Here is a 23,409-nt window from a genome sequence, read left to right as displayed (position 1 = left end):
TTTCATTAGTAGGAAGATTCATGATATACTTCATACCATCCTCATGTTTCTGTTTCACATATGAACTGTTTAACCACTGTGGGATATCACAAATGAATGAACTTTTTCAAGATTTCTAGGTCTTTTTTCTGATTATACATGAAATAAGCTTGCTGAAATCACCCATGGGGTTGTAAATTTCCCAAAGCTTTCTTTCAACCATTTGTTAAACTCTAATAATTACCACTTTATAATATAATATGAGATCTGGTATGGCTAAGTCACTTTGCTTCACACTTTTTTTCATCAATTCCCTTGATATCCTTAACCTTTTGTTCTTCCAGATAAATTTTGTTATTATTTTTCCTATCTCTATAAAATAATTTTTGGTAGTTTGGTATGCCATGGAATAAATAGATTAATTTAGGTAGAATTGTCATTTTTATTGCATTGGCTCAGCTTACCCATGAGCAATTGATGTTTTCCCAGTTGTTTAGATCTGATTTTGTTCGTGTGAAGGGGTTTGCAGCTGTGTTCATACTGTTCCTGAGTTTGTTTTGGCAGGTAGACTCCCAAGTATTCCATATTGTTGACAGTTATTTTAAATGGAATTTCTTTTCCCACCTTTTGCTGCTGGACTTCGTTGGTAATATAGAGCAATGTTGATGACTTATGTGGGTCTATTCATTTGTTAAACTCGGGAGCAGTATTTGGTCTTGCAAGGTTTTTAAATGGGTATTGGTTATCATCTGGGCTTCTTTCCAGGTCCAACCTAGCTTTTTGCTTTTGCCTTTTCGAGATACTTAAATGAAGTCAAATGCAAATCTTCTTTATTATTTGAAGAGTCCTGGCTGGTGTCTACTAGGTGCTCCACCAAGTCCAAGTGCCAGGTATGCCATAGTAGTTGGTGTCCTCAGTCTTTTCTTCTTCTGCTTTATTCTTCTCACCTAATCCTTCCTTATACTTTTTCTTTTCCTCATACTTGTCTTTAGCTTCATCCAAGTTAGTATCTTCTTCAAACTTAGCTGTTTTTAGCAGATCTGCACTTGAGTGAAATTCTGTGGCTTCCTGCAAAATATTAAAGGAAACATGTGGGGAAAGATGCATCCTTGCGACTGCTTCAATGTCTTCTTTTAACTCCTGAAGAAATTCTGGGCTAATTTTGTTTTCATGTTTTAAAGTTTGCCTTTTTGTTTCTAATTCCAGTTGATCTGTGCTTTTCTTTTTTTTAAATGGACTTAAAACAATACTTTTCAACTTTGTTTCTGATTGAATTAAGTTTATTCTTCCTGGGCTTGGATGGCTTTGTGTTAGCTTTACATCTGGAGAAGCTGAGTTTATGTTCCATCTTCCTAACATTTCTCCTTTAGGTCCAGTGTTTTCAAATTCATCATCTCTTCCATCTATAGATTCTACCCAGGTTTCTTTTTCTCTTAATGAAACAGGAGGTAAAGGAGTACTTCGCTCAGGAGGAAAGCTTTCATTTTTTGTGTCAGCACCTTCTTGAACAATTAAACATGAATCTAGAAACCCTTCTCTCATTTCTGCCAGTGGCAGGCATTTCTTAGTTTCAAGTGTTTTGACGGGAAACTCGGACGGAAGAGGTTTATCCTCTTGCTTTTTTAGTGAGAATTCTGGTGACTGAGAGAAACTTGCTAGAGGTGGAGAATCACGCTTTAGAAATATGGCATCATTGCCATCAATATCGTTAGAGTTAGGAAATTCTTTCAGTTCTGATTTCACACGAAGAATTTGTTCCAAGTAATTAGATTTTTCTTCCCATGTTTTCAAATTTCTGTATTCTTTCTTCATTCTGTCAAGCCTATCTCGAGGTTGTTGCTGAAGTTTTTCAAGTCGTATGGGAGATGATGAATGAGTCTGTTTTTGTTGCGTTCCAACAGTAACATTCAAGTCTGGGGATAGGAACGCTGGATATTCTATTAGTTGTGGCGTGATAACATTTGTTAGAGGGTCTGTTCTTTCTACAGGTGGGGGGACATGCATAAACATGGATGGCTGAATCAACTTCTGAAGTGGTTTTAACTGATGTGAAAAGCCATAACCGAAGTTTCCATAGGAAAACATAAATTCCACTTCAACCTTGCAGACAACCAGGTTTCTAATCTTCATTAAAAATTCTTCTATGAAGCATCCCTTCTGAATTACTTCATAAAGATGTAAGCTAAAACTTCCCAGCACTACAGGGTATGCTTCCAAATGATCAAATTTCATTAGTTCCAAATAAATCAAATTCCTTCCATCATCTTGACGTCTTGGAACCTGCACAGAGAAGTATTTCACTTCTTCAAACTTAATTCCAGATCTCTTCTCATTATTCTTACAATTCAAGGAATGAGCTTTAGTGTATTTCATGATCTTGTTCACAGTGATGCGAATAAACACATTTGTGAAATGCTGTAAATTGATCCTAGGTGAAAAATGTCTGCATCTCCTTATATGAACAGCTAGGCAGCCGACCACATCACCAAATGGAACCAAAGCTGGCACGTCCTGTACTACATCCATTTCTTTAGTCTCACCTCCTTTAAGAGTTTTCCTCAGCATGTTCAACAGTTTTCGGCCTGTCCCCTCCTTGCTGCCTTCCCTAGACTGATCAATCGTCGCCGAGGGCTGCCGAGTGGAGGACGCCTGAGAGAGAGAGTCCAAGTTTCTTGTTTCAGCCGCATTGTCGTTAGCCCGGGTGTCGCTCGTGGGAAGAAAAGAAACTGCGGACAGCGAATGAACTTTGCTTCGCTGAGACTGATTAAGGTCCGAAACCTTCTTTTCCATATGGCTTGGCTCCATCCCGTCCCCCCCCCACCCCGGTCCCCTCAACCAACCGCTGTGGCTCGGGCCACCCTTGGCTGGGGAGCTCGCGCTGGGGACGCGGAGGGGAGGAGAAGGGGGAGCGGGGTGTCCTGGGAGCGACGCCCGCTCGCTGCTCCTAAGATCTTACTGGGGTGGGGGCTGGAGTTGGGGTGAACGAGTAGGTAGGCGCTTGTTGCTCTGAAGCAACAAAACTCTTTTCTTTTTACACTTAGCACTTTTGATTTTTTTTTTTAATTAAAGGGGCCACCCCTTGAGGAACTGCTTAAAAAAGCCTATTCACTGAATGGGTGTATCTCACTTAAAGTGAGAATGTGTTAAGACCTTAAGCCTGAAAGGGCTAGGGTCTCGCTTTGCATCCTGGGCCATCTCCAGCCCTCCTGATGAATATCAGGCCACTGGTCCCAGATAGCTCAGGAGAAGAAAGTGAGGTTGGTGACCTTGCACAACCCTCCTTCCTTCAAATCAAAGTCAACTGCAAGTCATGTCATCATTTTGATGTCATAATCCTTGTCAAGAAGGAAAGACAAACACAACAATATGTCTTATTAGTCTATAAGGCCCATGGGGAAAGGGCTCTTGTCTTATCCTTTTTAATTTCCCCAATGCCTTGGACATAAAAAATATTCCATAAATTTCTATAAATTAATGACCCTAGACAAGTGTATATCCTTGTATTTTTTTTTAATCTTGTTTCCTAGCCTGTATAAGAGGAGAGTTGGTCTCCGTCACAGATGATGAGGTATTAATGTGTTAAGAAAGTGTAAACATTCTACTATAAATTTAATATGTAATTTTCAAAACTATTTTAATCATATTTTCCTCATTCTTCCCGTTGTTCACTTTCATAACAATCACATAATGTATATGTTAACTTTTTTAGTAGAGGGAGGTAGGTGGTGCAGTGGATGGAGTGTTAGCCCTGGAGTAAAGAAGACCTGAGTTCAAAACTAGCCTCAGATACTTACTAGCTATATGACCCCAAACGAATCACTTAAAGCTCTGTCTCTCTCAGCTGTCTTATGTGTAAAATGGAGATAATTAATAGCATCTACCTTTCAGGGTTTTTATGAGGATAAATATTTAAATTTAAGAATATTTTAAGAGATATATGAAGATATTTGCATAGCATTTTGCCAATCTTAAAATGCTATATAAATGCTTTGTATCTTATTCAGCCCATCCATCCTGGCTTTCAGAATGGTCCCTCTGGGATTTATTCACTTCTTTAAAGCTGATACTTCTTCAGTGTGATGAATATATTTCCCAATGGATGGCCAGCATTTCTGGAAGATTCGTTAGGAGGAACTGCTCCCTGTCCAGAATCACCATCTATCACTCCACCTCTTGCTCTGCTCCATCAGATAAGTGCTCTGGGAGTTCAGAGAAGGGAGTGAGTTTTGCAAATCAGAATGATCTGGGAAGGCCTCACAGAGCAGCTAAAAAATTAATAAACTTTGGATATGGGTATGTAATGCCTCTTCTAAAGAGGGTGAGAATGGTCTGGACCTGCAAAGTGTTCTTGAGATTTGGAGATATTTACTCATCTCCTGAGGGGATGCTTTGGGATTGGGGTGGGACTAACAGGTGAGTCCCAGTTAAAGAAGGAGGGAGAACACCTGGAGAGGACTCCTGAACTTGGCAACTCATTGGGTTAGAATTAGTGTTTCTTTCTGAGAATATGATCATGAGCCATTCATATGTTTCATACACTAGTCTTCTTGATGTTCAAGATACCCAATACTCCATCTCCTGACTTGATGCTTCTTTACTGTTTCCATTGTCTACAATTCTCTCTCTGTCTCACTGTCTCTGACTTCTTTTCCCTCTCCCTCTCTCTCTTCCTCCCTCCCTCCTCCTTACCTCTTCTTCCTGGCCTCCTTCAAAACTTAACTTGTCTCAACTTCTGCCAGAGACCTTTCCCTATCCCCCTCAATGCCAGCACCTCTGAGATTGCCTCCAAGTTAATGTTTATGTATCTTGTGTGTGTGTGTGTGTGTGTGTGTGTGTGTGTGTATGTATAGGCACATATACATATATGTATGTTGTTTACTTGTTGTCAGCTCTATTAGAATCTGATGAACTCCTTGTTGGCAGTTCTGCTTTTGCCTTTCTTTGTATTCCCAGTGTGTTTAGCATAGTGCCTGGCACGTCATAATAAAGTTTAATATGTTAACTTATTTTAATAAATGCTTCTTCATCTTATTTTATTTGACAACTCTGAGAAAGATACCTCCAACTGTTGAATTATTTCTAACTTGAGCCTTTAAATCTTTCCCAGAAGACCAAAATCTTGTAGCGATCCCTAGTAAGTGCAGGTGTAACATGCCTCAGATTTTAAGCTTAGATAAACTATTCACAAAATTCAGAAACTCTTTAAGTCATTATCATCCTCCTCCCTCAAGGAGTTTACTTTGGACAAACCTCTGTTAGGTTTCCAAAAATATTGGATACAGGGCCCTCAACTCCCATATAAGCATTCAGAATGACAGTGCAAATGTCAGATTTAATACAATCTTTGTTTCACACCATTGGAAATGTAAAAGATCTATAAGCAAAGCAGAAAACCCATAAAGGCTTTACAAGAGTCCCCAAATAATCCATACGATTTTCCTCTCACTCCAGTTAGATCCCATTTCCGCCAAGGTACTTTGAACTCTTCCTGGAAGAAAAGCATACTTTTTTGCCACTACAAGGGCAAACTCTTTCTCCTCTGACTGACTGTATCAGAATAACAAAGAGCCATGAGACAGAGTGCCAGACCCTAACCTCATCTGTCTGTAATCACGGAACAGAATATCTATCACAGAACCTTAGAATAATAATAAATCTAATAACAATAGCAAGGCTGTTGGGAAGCTTAAAGGAGATAATGTATGTAAAATGCTCTGTAAATTTAAAGCATTCTTTAAATGTCAGTTATTGTTATTACTGAAAGGCAACAGAACATAGTAGAGAGAAAGTTGGCTTTAGAGACTAGAAAACCTGGGGTTCTAGTTCACCTCTGACACATAGTGGCTATGTGATCCTAGGCAAGTCACCTATCCTTTCAGTGATCTAGGCAAATCTCTAAGACAAGAAGTTGCAGAGAAGGTGCTGACCTGTATTGGTAGAGGGAATGTACTCCTCTGGGAGCTCCCTATATCAGTGAAATCACAGGTTAATTATCATCATCATCATCATTATGTAATTCCTATTTGAAGGCCTCTGGGTTAATATTTGTAAGAAAGTAGCTCTAGAAAAACCCACATTGGCATGTGTGAGTTTGCAAGAGAGTGCTTTTCTAGGCCTAGAACTAAGTAAAAGGTTTTGACTCTGGAGCTAAAATTATATTAACAGATGTTTTATCAACAACAACAAAAAATATTAACATTGTCCTGAATGATAAAGTCCTAAAAATTCACCACAATGCAAGCATTCCAGAAGGCTGGATTTTCTAGATTCTTTGACAAGAGATTGGAAAAGTTCTATATCTAAAGATGTTTTCGAATCTTAATGAAATTATGATGATCCTTTCTTTACTTTTTGCTTGTTTTATGACTTTAAATTATAATTTCCTTTTTTTAACATACTCATTTTTGCTTCAGAATAAAAATCTAAATATAGATGTAAAAATAGATGGCATCATGGAAAGTTTGGCGTTCTTACAATGGCCCCACATGTCTTTTACATAGCACATAAAGAATTTGACAAAAAAGATTTCTCTAATACAGATTGATTATGGATAAAAAGCTAAAATATACCAGGAACTAGGCAGTGTCATGCTTAATAAAATACATGTAAGCACCTAGTAGAATGTATAGGACATTGAACTTAAGAGTCAGAAACCTCTGAGTTCAAAGTATCCCTAGGACACTTCATAGATGTGTGACCCTGGGCAAGTTACTTAACCTAACAAACAGTGCATATAGGAGGTGCTTAAGAAATTTAAGTGACTATGACAACCTCTCAGTTCCTCAGTTTCCTTATTGGACTTGGTGGCCCCTAAGGCCCCTTTCAGGTCTGAAACCCATGATCCTCTATCTGTTCATGAAAGCTATGTGTTCCTGTCATGAAAGATGACCCACAGAAAGCCCAGATTGATGAGGGATTCCCATCAGGTGAGGTCATCCTGATACTGCTGTTCTCAGAAGATGCAATCCTGAGTGCATCAAAGCCCAGAATAGCACAGGGCCTCTTCAATGAGATATATGATAATTTGAAATGGTTGACCTAACAGTGCATATGGGACAAACTCAAATGGCTAAAAAATATGCTCACCATCCAGACTATGATATACAACTGGACAGGCAAAGCCCATCCATACATGGAGCTGAGGTAGACCGTTCAGACAGAAAATTTAATGAATTCAGAATTCAGTAGGGAGAAGAGAGTAGGCTTGATTGCATCTGGGAAAGTGTAAAACATTTTCAATATTCCCTGATACAAAACCCCATCTTTTTAAAACCAATATTTTTCTGTGATATGTGGTTGTGATATGTGTGGGTAAGAGGTGATGGAACCTGACTCACCTGGGTTTGACCCCAAGCACCCAGGATGTGTGTATGCTAAGGCTTACTGACTTGGAGACCAAGCATTCTGTCCAAGCCCATTCCTCCCCACACATGTTAAGCTTCTTGACTCCTTGCCCCTCATTCTTTATTAGGTGATTGGGAAAATACTCTCATTTTGGTGGTCCATTACCCCAAATGCCTCATCCTACTGGTAATGGGGCAGACTTGCATAAGTGACAAGGCAGCTGAGTCCTGAGAGGCTTTAGGTCTTCAATTAGAGTGGCTATCCAATCACTAACGTGGAAGGGACAATGGGGCCAGCACCTACCTCCTAAATATGCAGTTTAACTCAATTCAACCTAACAAACATATATTAAATATCTACTACGTAAGGAGCAATGCTAAATACTAGGGACACAAAGACAGAAGAAAAAAGACATTGCTCTCATAGAACTTACATCTCTGGAGTACAGGGGACTATACCATGTATACAAGATAGTGAATTCAAAGTAGATACAATGGAATTTCAAGAGGGAGAGCTCTAAAAAAGTCATCTATCGATTTAACCATCTGTCCAGCTATATTATAATCAGGGAGACTCCGCTACCATTGCTTTAGCCATCACCATGCTTACTTTCAACTTCCAATTTCTTGACTGGTAAACAGCAGGAGAGAAACCCAAGATTTTGTGCCACATTAAACTAGAAGGACCAGAAATTTAATAATACCTTCAAGTACCAAGCTGCATCAACTGATAGAAGTAGATATTTTTTTTTAAGTCCTTAGGATGAAACTTTTTATTTCAAAGTAAAATTGTAATATCTGATTGGAATTATTTGTAAAGTACATCTGCACTGAAAGGATAAGTTATACTAAATTATAAAAAAACCAAAATTTCATCAATTGACCTGCCTTGTCCTTTGTTTTCTTGATTGTTAGTTGATTGAGTGACATACCAAAGTGTCAAAGACTTGAAACTTGCAGACCAGGACACTAAAGATTTTCTAAGATTTTCATGCTCTCATCAGATATAAAGGACATATTTTAAGGTTTAAGCTGCCTGGGAGCCACAGAAACCTTATTTTATTGCACAATATCATTAAGAAACAGAATTTGTATTGGTCGTTTGTTTTTGAAGACCATGACATCAGAGAAATGATGACATGACTTGCACTTGACTTTGTTTTGAGTGAGGGAGGGTTGTGCAAGGTCACCAGCCTTACTTTCTCCTCCTGAGCCATCTGGATCCAGTGACCAGATTGTTCATCAGGATGACTGGAGATGGCCAGGAAACTCTAGAATGGGGTATTCCAAACTCCAGTTACCATTTGAGAAATAGAGACTTTATAGCTGAGAATAAATAAAAAAATTTCAAGCATCTCCATCTTCTTCTTGAGGCCATTCCTGATTCTCTTTCCCTTTCCTCCCTCACTCCCAATAATTAATTATCGCTTCTCCCTTTATTTTCTATTTATGTACTATACTTTGTATACAGTGTCTACTTTCTTTGGATTCCAGGGAATAAGATGGCCCCAGAACAAGCTGATCACCTGAAATCTTGTCATCATACTGATTAACTCAGGTTTGTATACTTAACATCTCCTCAACTTCCTCAGCCTTCTCTCCTCTCTGACTGGAGGGTAGAGCACCAAACTTCTACCAAAGCTTTCCTTTACGGAGGGCAGGGATCTGGACTTTGCAGTTAACTCTCCATCGGTAATTTTGCTGTGGTTTGGATTCCATGCAACATGATCCCCCTGGTCCTCCCCTACTCCCTCCAGCTTCCTCCAGATAGATAGCTCCTTAAGGGCAGGGATTGTTTTTCTTTTCTTTTACATTCCTAGCACTTAGCCCAGTCAGTGGATGGCATACCATAGACACTTAATAAATGTTTTCTGAATTGAGCTGAATGTGTGTGTATGTAGATTAGGAAATCTCTGATCAAGACTGTTCAACTTGATGAAAGTTCAGAATGCAAAGAAAAATGAAGTGTTATGGTAGTTGAGGCTGTCTCTTGTAAAGGGTGCACTGCTTTTGGTTTTTGAGTGGATCATTTTGTGGCTTGTAAAATGTGTAATTTTACAATTAATTCTCTCAATGTGAATAAATAATTCACATTGAGCAGCCTCTGTGCAGATAGTGAAGTGAAATGCAAAGAAGGTATTATACTTTGCTATGCCTCAATCCATTGGATAGAACTGTATGGTCAAAAGTCATTGGAAGGCTGAAGGATCTGTCAGCTTGTTTCTGTCTAAAATGCCAGTCAGTTTTGTGGAAAGGACATGGAGTCTGCTGCTGGGGCTAACATCTGCCAGTGGAGAAGAGAGCCAGCTATAGAAGAGCCCAGGTCTTTGAAGAGAATTGCTTTTCACCTTTTCTCTTGCAACTCTTCTGGAATTTTGTTTAGGGAGGTGGGAGAGGGGTGGAGGGATTGTTCTCTTCTCCTTCCACCATAAGTAAGGCACCACTGACACGATGAGCAGGGAGGAGAAAAAGTCCCTTCCCCTTCACCACTAGTACAGTATGCACTAAATTTAGGTACAGAAATAAACAAAGATTTCATCCAGTATTTCATGCAAAGTATATTTCATACAGCCTAAAACTGTTCAAATTCTAAGTCTATTCCCAAATTCCCATTCTTAGAGAAGGAGCATCTAGAAGTAGACCAATCAGTTAATGGGGCAAAATACTGCAATTAATCAAGTGCCATGGATATGTTGCCATGCATACTATATATGCTCATATGTACTGGTGAGGAGAAACATGAAAAGATGTTATCACTATTATAACATTTTGTCCTTGACAGAGAACTTGGATGTAACAATGCTGAAATATCAAGATTTACAGAAGTTTCTATAAAAAGTAAAACAATATGATTTATGGGTAATGAAAAGGCAGCTTGTGTTGATGAAATCCCAGATGTTCTGCTTTTCAAGAAGTGAAAACAGACAAGTTTTAAAATATTTGTCCAATTTTATAAAGGCCAAGACAAACAATAAGCTGAACTATTTAGAAACATACTTGGAATCTGCAAAGACCTGATTTGAAAAACATGGAGACACAAATATATCAGAAGTTACATTATTTCTCAATCGTTTTGTATTTTTTCATTTTATCATAAAAAGAAATTTAAGATACATATTTCTGAACTGTGAAGAAAATATTTTGTTGCTGAACAGCACTTTTATTTTTTGATAACACTGTATAAATAGACAACTTTATAGGCACTTAGTTAACTCAAAAATATTCATAGTACTCTATTAAAATTACACATTTACAGAAGATAAAAGCCATCTATTTACAAATATTTCTATCAAATTACATATAACATTCTTATTTCACATTATGGGTCTATAAATGAAATGAAGAAAAGCACACATATTGGCAAAAAAAAAAAATCCCTCAAACCCCATACACTTTTTAGGAAGGTCTCTAAAAAGAGATAATTACCAAATGATAACCCTGAAAGGTTAAATTTACTTTATAAAAGTAAGCATTTTCCCTAACTTTGGTTCATGTCAGGATTAGTCTCGTGGTAACAACATTTTTGATTTCTTGCTTCTTACTTCATTAAGGTGAATGTTGAAAAAAGGGAATCCTCCAAACAAAGTACCTTTCCTAAGTACGATTTTAATATCAATCAGGGTCAAATATTAATTTCTTACAAATGATGGAAACAATTAAAGGCTTATACAATATGTACCACTACAGAGGATTACTGTAAGAAACAATTCAATAGTCTTCTTCCCATTACAAGTTCTTTTTTGTTTCCGATTTTTCACTCATTAGATCTTTAAATCCCAGCTTTTCCAGTGATTCTTGTGCCATTAGCTGCCTAAAAAACAAACAAAAAGAGATTTTAAAAAAGCATCTTAAAAACTTTATTTATTTTTAGCTTACAGCATTCAGTTCTACAAGCTTTTGAGTTCCAAATTTTCTCCCCCTCCCTCCCTTCTCCCCTCCAAAAACTTTTTTAACGTAGGGATACACTGGTGTGTATTTGCTGGATGTAGTTCAAAATAATTTTATAAGGCCTGATAAATGATGAGTGCTGGGTTACGGCCAAGTAAAACTCATGTTTCCTCCCATTTTATGTTACTCAACCTACAGGAAATCTGGCAAATTAATTTGCAAGTAGTAGTTTTAGTCAGCTACCTAAACTTCTCTAAATGTCTCTGGAGTCTAAAGTGTGAGTTTGTTAATTTTTTTGTGTTGTTCAGTTGTTTCAGTCATGTCTGACCCTTCATGACCCCAACTGGGGCTTTCCTGGCAAAGGTACTGGAATGGTTTGTCATTTTCTTCTCCACCTCATCTTACAGATGAGGAAACTGAGCCAAACAGGGTTAAGTAACTTGCCCAGGGTCACACAGCTAGCAAGAGTATGAATCCAGGGCCAGCATTCTATCCACTCTGCCACCTAGCTGCCCTGTTATTCTTTAGGAGAAATATAGAAAGTGAAGGGGGTGGGGGGGGAGAGCCCAGATGGTGGAGTATTAGCACATACTTTCTAGAGTGCTGATCCCAAGCCCAGCCAAATACCTATAAAAAATGGCTCTATTAAAAAAGTTATGGAGCTGTAGAACCCACAGAATGATGGAGTGAAACAAATCTCCAGCCCAAGACAGCCTGGAAGGTCACTGGGAAGTGTCTATCATGCCATGCTTGGAGTAGAGTGTAGTCCAGTGTGGGGTGCACAAGCCCAGATAGGACATGAGCAGGCCTTGGGGAGACTGAATCTCTCACACCTGTGGTAGTTTCCAGACTTCATGACCCCAAAACACTGAGGAAAAATTGGAAGGTCAGTGGGAAAAGCCTGTGGGACCAGTGTAAGAGAGTGGAATGGTCTGGCCCCAGCCCCAGGGTGGCTGAGGGGGAAGAGGGCTGAGGAACCTGGCAGTCATAGCAGCAGCAGGGGCAGCTGCAGCCACTGTTTCTGGGGCTCTAGGCCCACATATTGTGGAGGGATCGGACAGCTGGCAGTATACCCCCAACCCCCACTGGAAGCAGAGAACTACCTTGACAAAGAGCTCAAAAGTCAAGTAAATGGCTGGGGAAATGAGCAAAAACTGGAAAAAGAATCAGGACTATAAAATCTTACTTTGGTGACAAGGAAGACAAAAGCATGTAAACAGAAAAAAACAAAGTCAAAGCTTCTTCATCAAAAGGCTTCAAGAAAAATATGAATTCATTTCAGGCCAAAGAAGAGCTCAAAAAGGATTTTGAAAATCACGTAAGAGAAGTAGAGCAAAAACTGGGAAGAGAAATGAGGGTGATGCAAGAAAATCATGAAAAATGAGTCAACTGCTTGCTAAAGGAAACCCAAAAAATGCTGAAGAAAATAACACTTTAAAAAATAGACTAACCCAAATGACAAAAGAGATCCAAAAGGCCAATGAGGAGAAGAATGTTGTAAAAAGCAGAATTGGCCAGATAGAAAAGGAGATCCGAAAGCTCACTGAAGAAAATAATTTCTTAAAGATAAAAATGGAGCAGATGGAAGCTAATGACTTTATGAAAAATCAAGAAATTATGAAACAAAACCAAAAGAGTGAAAAAAAATAGCAGACAATGAGAAATATCTCATTGGAAAAACAACTGACCTGGGAAACAGATCCAAGAGAGACAATTTAAAAATTATGGGACTACCTGAGAGTCATGATCAAAAAAAGAGCCTGGACATCATCTTTCATGAAATTATCAAGGAAAACTGCCCTAATATTCTAGAACTAGAAAGTAAAATAAATATTGAAAGAATCCACCAATTCCCTCCTGAAAGAGAACCGAAAAGAAAAACTCCTAGGAATATTGTAGCCAAATTCCAGAGTTCTTCTTGACCTGAGGGTCAAGGAGAAAATATTGCAAGCAGTCAGAAAGAAACAATACAAGTACTGTGGAAATACAATCAGGATAACACAAGATCTAGCAGCTTCTACATTAAGGGATTGAAGGGCTTGGAATATGATATTCCAGAAGTCAAAGGAGCTAGGATTAAAACCAAGAATCACCTACCCAGCAAAACTGAGTATAACACTTGAGGCGCAAAAATGGTCATTCAATGAAATAGAGGACTTTCAAGTATTCTTGATGACAAGACCAGAGTTGAATAGAAAATCTGATTTTCAAACACAAGAATTAAGAGAAGCATGAAAAGGTAAACAGGAAAAAGAAATCATAAGGGACTTACTAAAATTGAACTGTTTACATTCCCACATGAAAAGAAAATATATGTAACTCTTGAGACTTTTCTCAGTATTTGGGTAGTTGGAGGGATTATATACATATAGATAGAGGGCACAGGGTGAGTTGAATAGGACGGGATGATATCTAAAAAAATAAAATTAAGGGGTGAAAGAGGAATATATTGGGAGGAGAAAGGGAGAAATGGAATGGGGCCAATTATCTCTCATAAAAGAGTCAAGAAAAAACTTTTTCAATGGAGGGGAAAACGGGAGAGGTGAGACGGAAAAAGTAAAGCTTACTCTCATCAAATTTGGCTTAAAGAGGGAATAACATGGACACTCAATTTGGTATGAAAATCTATCTTACACTACAGGAAAGTAGAGGAGAAGGGAATAAGTGGGGCGAGGGGGGAATGATAGAAGGGAGGGCAAATGGGAGGAGGTGGTAATTAGAAGTAAACACTTTTGTGGAAGGACAAGGCCAAATAGAGAATAGAATGGGGGGCAGGATAGGATGGAGGGAAATATAGTTAGTCTTTCACAACATTACTTTTATGGAAGTTTTTTGCATAACTATACGTGTATAATCTCTATTGAATTGCTTGCCTTCTCAGTGGGGATGGGTGGGAAAGGAGGAAGGGAGAGAAGTTGGAACTCAAAGTTTTCTGCCTCTCTTGAGACCTGCGTTTGAAGACTGAATTTTCTATTGAGCTCTGCCTTTTCATCAGGAAGGTCTGGAAATCCTGTGTTTCACTGAATGTTCATCTCCTTGCCTGAAATATTATTCTCAACTTTGCTGGGTAATTGATCGTTGGTTATAGTCCCAGCTCCTTTGCCTTACAGAATATCATATTTCAATCCTTCCAATCTTTTAATGTAGAATCTGCAAGGTCCTGTGTGGTCCTGATTGTAGCTCCTCAATATCTGAATCATTTCTTTCTGGCTGCTTGCAGTATTTTCTCTTCAGTTGATAGCTGTGGAATTTGGCAACAATATTCCTTGTGTTTTTAGTTTGGGATCCCTTTCAGGAGGTGAATGGTGTATTCTTTCGATGACTATTTTGCCCTCTGGATTTAGGACTTCTGGGCAATTTTCTTTGATGATTTCTTGGAAGATATCATCCAGGTTCTTTTTTTCATCATGGCTTTCTGATAAGATCAATAATCCTTATATTTTTCTCTTCTGGATCTATTTTCCAGGTCAGTTGTTTTTTCAATTAGATATTTTAAATTTTCTTCTATTTTTTCACTCTTTAGATTCTGTTTGATTGATTCTTGATGTCTCATGGAGTCATTAGCTTCTACTTGCCTGATTCTAATTTTTACCAAATTGTTTTCTTCAATTAACTTTTGCATCTCCTTTTCCATCTGTCCAAATGTTCCTTTTAAGGAGTTATTTTCTCCAGTTAGGTTTTGTACTTCCTTTTCCATCTTTCCAATTTTCCTTTTAAATTCTTCTGTGATTTCTTTTTTCATATTTTAAAAGTCATTGGTCAGTTTTTCTTCTGTTTCTCTAATTTGGCTTTTAAAATCCTTCCTGAGCTCTGCCAAGAATGCTCTTTGTGCTTCAGATCATGAATCCCTTCTGAAGTTTCAGATGGCAGTACAGTCTTAATGCTGACCTTTTTAGTATTCATGTTTTGGTCCTTGCCCCCACAGAAAGATTCTATGGTTTTTTCTTTTCTGCTTTGCTTCTTACTCATGATGATCACTCTTTTCCTGGCTTTTAAAGTAGATCTCTGCTTCTGGGGCACAAGGGGCTCTGTCCCACAGTTCTTACACCTTGAACTTGAGGTTTAGTGTTTTGTGGCCTCTGGTTTGTTCAGCTAGAAGATAAAATGCTGCAGCTTACCCTGGTAGTGAGCAGGCTGGTATTAGAAAGCAGAGGCCAGGTGAAGTCTTTTGGGGTTTCCCTGGAGTTAGCTGTGTTAAGTGTGAGGCAGCGGTGGTCTGGCCACAGGAGGTCTCCTCTGCTGAGCTAGAGCATAGGTAAGTTCAGAGGTTGGTGATCTCGTCTGCACTCGTGTCTTCCTGATTTCCCTGGGGTGCTGAGGCATATCTGGGGTCCTGGTGATGGCGGTTGCAGGCTTCACTCCCATGGGGCTCAGGATCTTCTCTTGGTTTGCTGAGGTGGGGCTGTCTGGGACAGCTCTGGTCTTGTACTGGTCCCCTTCAGGCACAGGAAGAGGTACCCTCCTTAGAGATTTTCCTAGCTTCATGGGCTAACAGACTATTTACTCCTTCTGCTGCTCCCACTGTTCCAGGATTTTTCCTGGGGAGATATTCTCTGAGCTCTTCAGAGTCATCAAGGGGAAGGAGACAGCAATTACCCATCACACCACCATCTTGGCTCCCAGAAGTCCGGAACTCAAAGTTTTAAAAACAAATGTTAAAAATTGTTTTTGCATGCAACTGGGAAATAAGAAATACAGGTAGGAGTATAGAAATCTATCTTGCCCTATAAGAAAATAGAAGAGATAGGGATAAAAAAAGGGAGGGGTGTGATAGAATGGAGGGCAGATGGGGTAATCAGAATGCATGGTGTCTTGGGTTGGGGGAGGGGAGAGATGGGGAGAAAATTTGGAACTCAAAAACTTGTGGAAATGAATGCTGAAAACTAAAAATATATTAATTAATTAAAATATATATATATATATATATATATATATATATATATATATATATATATATATATATATATATATATATATATATATATATATATATATATATAAACTGAGACAGGTGATTAGTGTTGTGGAGAGAACTGGATTTGGAGTCAGAGGACTTCAAACCCCACCTTTGCTACCCCAGCTATGGTACCTGAGAAAGGAAAGAAAGAGTAGACTGGATATAATGACCTTTGAGATCCTTTCCATCCCTGAGTCTATGACTCTATGACATTGGGAAACTGGTTTATAATTGTGATTTACTCTGCAAAAATTGTAGTTCAATTTCTCAAACACAGAATTTACAATGTTGTGAGCCTCATCAAAGAAGTTTTCTTGGTAAAGATACTGAAATGGTTTATCATTTCCTTCTCTAGTTCATTTTACAGATAAGGAAACTAAGGCAGTCAGGGTTAAGTGATTTGCCTAAGGTCACGTAGCTAGGAAGTGTCTGAGGCCAAATTCGAACTGAGTCTTCCTGACTCCAGGAAGCTCTATCTACTGCGCCACCTAGCTGCCCATATTTAAAATTCCTACCAAGCTAGGTAAGTCAGCCAGTTAGTCAATAAACATGTATTAAGTGCCTATGATGTACCAGGCCGCTCAGCAACAGTGTTGTGTACCAGGACAGCCCAGCTAAGCTCAGAAGGCCTCATTAATAGGCTATTTATTTATTTTTGGCTGCAGCAACTCTATAGGACGGTTAAGCTAAACGTAGAGGGGCTGTGATTTATTTGGCATTCACACCAATGAAGGGATCCTAGAAGTCTCAAAGAACTACATCTAGGGATGTCACTTCGGAGCCCTGTATATTTACTGTGTTTAATACATTTAGTAGTAACAACATGCACTTACATAATGCTGGAAAGTTTACAAAGCACGCTCCTTGTAACAAAACTTTGAGGAAGGCAGTATAAGCATTATTAGCCCTACTCAACTGCTGAGAAAACAGATTCTCAGAAGTGAAATGACTTGCCCAGGATCACACAGTCCATAAGTACTCAGGTCAGGATTCAAACCCAGATCTCTTTACTCTCAGTCAGGTGCTCTCCTATACCACTCCATTTGCAGCATAATTTTCTTTTTAGTGATCACAGAGATTTATAATTGTGGACATATAGAGCACAGTCTGAAGCCCTGTGTCTAAATCCTATCTCTGCCACTTCCTAGCTTTGTGACCCAAGACAAGCCACTACACTGTCTCTCAGCTCGGTGCAAGCTTCTGAGATGATCCATGTAAGTAATCAGAGTCTGTGTAAATATAAGCTATTATCCTTGGTTAGGAACACAGTCCTTCATTTTAACACCACTCCTATGAGAAAGGACTCTGCAATTAACTGCTTTATGATATGGTTTCTATGTATGCAATAAGATAAAAGGTTAGGAGTGCCTAGTTCCCCAGACCAAAGTAATATGGCATGAGTTCTCAATGAAACAACTTTAAAAATTCAGGTGAGCCAGTGAAAAAATAAATTAAGCCATATGATCACAGATAACAAATCAAACTACTTAGCATCAAGTGGATAAAAAAGTCAAGTAAAATTAAATTTTTAAAATTTAAAAAAATTTTTCAACTGCTTAAAAATTTTCAACTGATGAACCATTTTTTCAACTGGCTGCTGTGGTGCTTCAGAAGCTTACATTATTTTAAAACTTCCATTTGAAAATGACAAGAATGAAGCCCAGGTACGCAAGCCAAGTATAAACACTCAGCTGGGTAGCATTTCCTTTATTACCCATTAGCACTTCCTGGCTGGTTTGAGGGAAAAAACCCCAACCTATTATGAGCTCACTTACATATAGTAATTTTACAGTTTGCAAAGAGCTTTTCTCATAAGAACTCTGAGGAGAAAGGTGATATAAAATATTATTATCTCCATATTACAGATGAGAAAGAGAGATTAAGTGACTTGGTTAAAATTCACCCGTGATAAGTAGGTAGAGCCTGAGCTGTAATTTACATCTTCTGGTGCCAAGTTCAATGCTCTTTCCATTAAACCACACTGACTAGGAAACATGGAAAAGCTCAGCAGTGAACCCACCACTGCAGTGGGGGAATGGATACTTGAAATATCGACTTTAGGTCATTCCTAAGAGTAAATGACTTTAGGAAAAAAGAAGAAAGCAACTTGATAGAAGATGGCCCCTCTGTACTATCTCCAGAGGCAAACAGATTACTATAAGATCCAGTATAATCTTTTGAGCAGTAATGAAATAGTTTATACTGGAAATATATCTATGTTGTGTGTATATAAAAATTTTAAAAAATGCAGCTTTGACCAAAAACATGCTATTTTTAAGAATGGCAGCAAAATTTGAGACATTTACATGACAGTTAATACACTTTTAATAATTTAAAATTATTAAAGCATTAATTAATTATTAAGCCAGATCTTTTCAAATTCAAGTTCTTTTGTTCATTTTGAGGACTAAAATCTACCGAAAGTTTAAAGTACAAAAAAAAAAAAATTTTAAAAGGTCTTCCAACTTTTAAAATCACCTAAAAGTCTTAAACTGTTTTGCTGACATTTCTTTCAAACACTTGTGTGAGGCCTGAAGAGAAATGTAATATATTTTAACCCTAAAGGAAATTTCTGAGTTTGTTATGGGAAACTGAAAAATAGGGTTTACAATGGATCGGCTTATATCACACTGTCACTGGCAGAGACAACCAAGTTTGAAGGCTGAATTCTTCAAGGAACTAATGGTGGGCTCAGGTTCAGTTAAAAAGCATAACTAAGTGTTGTTTTGGGGTTTTTTTAAACTAGCTGTTATAATTAGTAGCTGCATACTTTCCTTTCTCACTTTAGAGAGCCTAAAAGTAGCTCCTGTTTAAGTTAAAGCTCTAAGGATCATCTTTGGGTGGGAGGTTTGTTTTAAAAGCAAATTCTAGTGTATTTTGGTCAAGACAGAAAGAATCTCTCATCTTTCATCTCTTTCAAAATAAGCTATTGTCTTCTTCCTCACATACCAAAGAGCGCTAACTCTCAGTAGATCAAAACAATGGAATGTGTATTTTTACACTATGGGAATAAGACAAAAACTCTGTACCCACAATTTGCAAATCTTTCTGTGCTGTCAGCATTTTTTTAAAAAAGTACAATTTTAAAACCTGAATGACTAGTTAATAGCACTGTCCAAGTTTGGAAAGCAAACACAGTAAAGGAATGCAACCCCAAACCCCACATAATTCTATCATTCAATAAAATAGTCTCAGGATTGTTAAATATCCTTCAGTACAATTTAATACGATAATCCTCAATTTCATGGACAAACAATTCTATAGCTGTGGAATACTGTGAATACTGCCAAAGGCCTGGATTAGGTTCATTGCAATGAACTCCCAGAAAAAAAACATCCATGTGTAGAGAAAGTCGACTGTACTTACCTCTCCATTCTGCATTCTAAATATTCTTTTGATTCATTTCTGCACAAAGCATTTTCAAAATTATTATCATGAAGACACTTCATGAATTTTTCTTTAAAAGCTTTACATTCACCTAGAATAAAAAAAAAAATCGTTTAAAAAATGAAAACCTGTCACTATAAAATGAAATTATTCCTTGTGAAAAATTTCTCCCAGGAATAAATATACACAATGCTGAAAAAATTACTTACAAATGTATTTGTGAAGATTAAAATTCTATTCTTACCCACCCATTATTGAATACTCAAATTAGAACTCTAATCACAAACGTGTTTATTTTGGTAACATTTTTAAAGCTCGACTAAGTATATTGGAAGACTTCATTTTTCAGTCAGTCATTGTCCTATGAATTTTTTCATAATTAACAAAAATAATTATGTGTATGTCATTTCTCCAAAGAACTCAAGTTCCTAATTTAATTACCATTTCTAGGCAAGAAATCCCAGAATTCAGTCAACATAAAAATGACTAGAAGTCTGTACAAAGATGGGCTGTATGCTAGGCAATTATGACACATAGTAATTTGAAAAGATTATTCACAAAAAAGAAGCAAATATCACAAAATGAAGCAATGCCAAAATGAAAAGAGAGGCATGTATCCACTTTAAAGAAACCAATATGCAAAACTGATTAAAAAAAAGAGGCTGCCTGCATTATAAAATGATTCACAGCAAGTTTCCTTAACCACTAAGACTTAGTACATATTTGAATTATCTGATTTGTATACAGCTTTATGGTAATATATTATTAAAATATTAATATTCTTCAAATAAGATGCCCATACAAAAATTTTTCATAACTGTCCAATAAACTGTAAAAGAACTTCATAAACTTGATTATCCTATTCTATTTTTGTTAAATTTAATCTTGGGGAACTTGAAAAAAATTTCTAAGTATTAAAAGTTTAGTACTAGTTTATGCAAATGCTTTCCTAATTCACCCTAAGAGACTGACTAAAAAAAATTTGTGTCAATGCCCTAAATAATGAATAATTGTTTTACTACCTGTATCGATCTCAAAATATTTGCTGAAAATTCTAAAAATCCATTTTTTTTAGACTTTCTACATTACATTAGCTGTTCTTAAGGTCCTCTGTATGCTTGTACCTCTACACCATAAACATGTATACATAGGAGGACAAAGGATGAGAGATGGGTCACAGTCCCTGTAAATATCAAAGTTTCAAAATATTTCTTGAAGGGAAGTTTGGCTGTTTTTCTAAGATGGATTAGTAATTTAAAAAAATTTTTTGTATTAGTCTACATACTGTAGGTTCATTAAATCAAATTCCTGCTCATTTTATTCTTTCCTTCAACAAACACTTTACTGCTGTACACCATTCGAAAGCACAGCACTTCTAACACCAAGATTTTGAAAATTAAGGGTCAGGCTTTTAAAACCTGTTTCTCTTCCCCCCTCCCCCGTATTTTTGGCCTAACTATTAGGTAATAAACTGAACAACGTTCTTTTCAAAGGAACTGCAGACAGTATGTATTTTTCCTTTTCTGTTTAGAGGAAAAGACTTAAAAATAACTATAAGCAGACATTTAAAGTATTATATTATATAACAGTTGAGCCATGATATATGTGCCTCTGGTATCTTTTGATGACAAGGATAGATGTCTACCTTCCTAATTATGTTAAGAGGAAAAAGTATCATTTAAGGAAAGAATGTTGCCTTTAAGAGGGAAGATGTGTCTATTTTAAAGCTGAAACTTTGGTAAAATCACAATAGCATTAACAACCTATCATAAATACTTGCTGTATAGAGTATCCCAAAAGTCTTCGTATTCTAAGATTTTTGATCACCCTGTATTTTTCTCCTTATATGATTACACAAGTTTGTAAAGTATATTATTAAAAGATTCACTGATTACATCTTCTCCATAATCTAAAGCAGCATTTAAACTGTGGAACTCTGGGTTGTGTAGTAAAAGGAACAGGGATTCTGTGAGCATATACTGACATGGGTGACATTTTTCTAAAACATTAACTATAAAATTGTGTGAAAAGTACTTATTATAACATTTTCCTCCACCATCACTGAGAAGAAATGAAACCTACTTTAATCCAAGATTTTTCCCACCCCCATCTACCTAGGTACTCGTGAGGACATTTATGGGTTTTGTTAACATACTATAAGCCTGAAAGTGTTCTCTGGACAAAATAGTTTGGGATATACTTTTTCAATGCACTTAATATTAAAAACTGGATGTAGGGAGAAAAAGATGTAAAAAGAATCAGGAAACTAAAATTGTAACTACTCTTCACTGGGTTAAGGGGGAAAAAGAGCCTAAATTCTAACACCAGCCTTGGGTGGAGTACCTTTCAATCACCTTTACATCTGTTCATTTTAAGCCAATCACTCTTTGGAAATGGGTAAGAAACAAAATTGAAGCAAGATAACAATGGCCAAAGATCTAGTTGAAAATTAAAAGAGGATGTGAATCTTTGTGTTTGTCCTTTATTCTGGAAGAGGACCAGGGCATCAAGGTGATGGCATGACTTGCACTTGACTTTGGTTTGAGTGAGGGAGAGCTGTGCAGGTCAGCAGCCTCACTTCTCCTCCTGGGACATCTGGGTCCAGAGGCCTGAGGTGCCTCAGAATGACTGGAGGTGGCCAGAGATGGCCCAGGAGGCCATGGGAGACCCTGGTCTTTTCAGGCTTCATATGCTCACTTTGAGGGAGATACACCCATTCAATGAACGGACTTCTTTAAGTACTTACAGAAGGGATGGACCCTTTAATCAAATAAAAAGCCCCTCAGGGTTCCTGGATAAAAGAGAAACAGTTACTATTTAGTTATTAAGGGAAAGAAGAGAAGAGGGTGGTCATGAGAGAAGGGAGGGAAGGAAAGACTAGGACAAAGGAGGGAAGAGGGGGAGCAGAGGAAGAGAAGGGTTCAATGGTGGGAACAGGAGAAAGGAGAGGAAGAAGAGGGGGGCACAGAAGGGGAGGGAAGCAGGGGGTTGGGGGAGGGCATGGGCTGGAGGGGAATGGGGAGGGATAAAGGAGGAGGAGAGGGGGTCAGAGGAGGAAAGGGGCAGGGGACAGAGAAGTATTAAAGGGGGAGACTGAGGGAGGTGACGGGGAGGAGGGGGGAAGGAAAGGGAAAAGGGGAGGAAGAGGGGAGAGGGAACGGGGAGGAGGAAGAGAGAGGGGACAGGAGTGGGGGGAGGGGACTGAGAAAGGGGGGCGGGGAAAGGGAGGAGGAGGAGCTGCAGGAGGGGAGGGAGGGGGGAAAGGAGGGAGGGAGGAAAGGGAGGGGGAGGAGCTGCAGGAGGGGAGGGGAGGGAGGAGGGGGAGGGGAAGAAGGAGGGGGAGGGGAGGGAGAGGGGGCTCCCCACACTCACGCCCCGCTCCACAGATCCCTCCTTCCTCCACCCCACACCCTCCCCTCCCCGGCGGCAGCTGGCCACAAGGGCCGCTGCTCACCGAAGTGGTCCAGCGGGAAGCTGCCCTTATCTGGGGGCCGCGGCTGGAAGCTCTTGGTCCCGAAGTTCATGGCGGTAGACATGGCGGTGACGGGCTTCTAAGGCCAGGTCGGGAACGCCGTCAAACCGGCAGTGGAGCGCCGAGCCCCGAGCGGCCGGGCAGGCAGCCTCGGCCGAGCGCGGAGATGATCGAGCGGGGCCAATCCACGCCCGCCGCCCGTCCCCACCTTCTTCAGGCTCCGCCCCCACCTTCTTCAGGCTCCGCCCCTTTCGCCTCCCTCCCCTCCCCCACCCCTGAGCATTACTATTATTTTTTAGCTCCCCGGAGCGCTAGCGGGGCAGGCGAGGCCGCCCTCGGGTTCGGAGAAGCTCCCCCAAGTGCACTCCTCCTTCCCCTCTCCT

The 23,409-nt window shown here is 38.8% G+C and overlaps 2 protein-coding genes across 2 annotated transcripts; both read right to left on the bottom strand.

Annotated features, from left to right (window-relative positions):
• Positions 1–401: 401 nt before the first annotated feature.
• LOC140497162 (uncharacterized) lies at positions 402–2,875 on the bottom strand. Its single transcript, XM_072597778.1, has one exon. The coding sequence runs from the start codon at positions 2,782–2,784 to the stop codon at positions 841–843; it is 1,944 nt and encodes a 647-aa protein (XP_072453879.1). The 5' UTR covers positions 2,785–2,875; the 3' UTR covers positions 402–840.
• Positions 2,876–10,251: 7,376 nt separating this feature from the next.
• Positions 10,252–23,253, bottom strand: COX19 (cytochrome c oxidase assembly factor COX19). The gene is made up of 3 exons (XM_072597777.1): positions 23,009–23,253; positions 19,534–19,645; positions 10,252–11,133 (listed from the first exon to the last, which is right to left on the bottom strand). The coding sequence occupies exons 1-3, from the start codon at positions 23,088–23,090 to the stop codon at positions 11,049–11,051; spliced, it is 279 nt and encodes a 92-aa protein (XP_072453878.1). The 5' UTR covers positions 23,091–23,253; the 3' UTR covers positions 10,252–11,048.
• Positions 23,254–23,409: the final 156 nt, after the last annotated feature.

Source organism: Notamacropus eugenii, chromosome 3, assembly GCF_028372415.1.
Source record: "Notamacropus eugenii isolate mMacEug1 chromosome 3, mMacEug1.pri_v2, whole genome shotgun sequence".
NCBI lineage: Eukaryota > Metazoa > Chordata > Mammalia > Diprotodontia > Macropodidae > Notamacropus > Notamacropus eugenii.
This window is presented reverse-complemented; position numbering and strand designations above follow the sequence as displayed.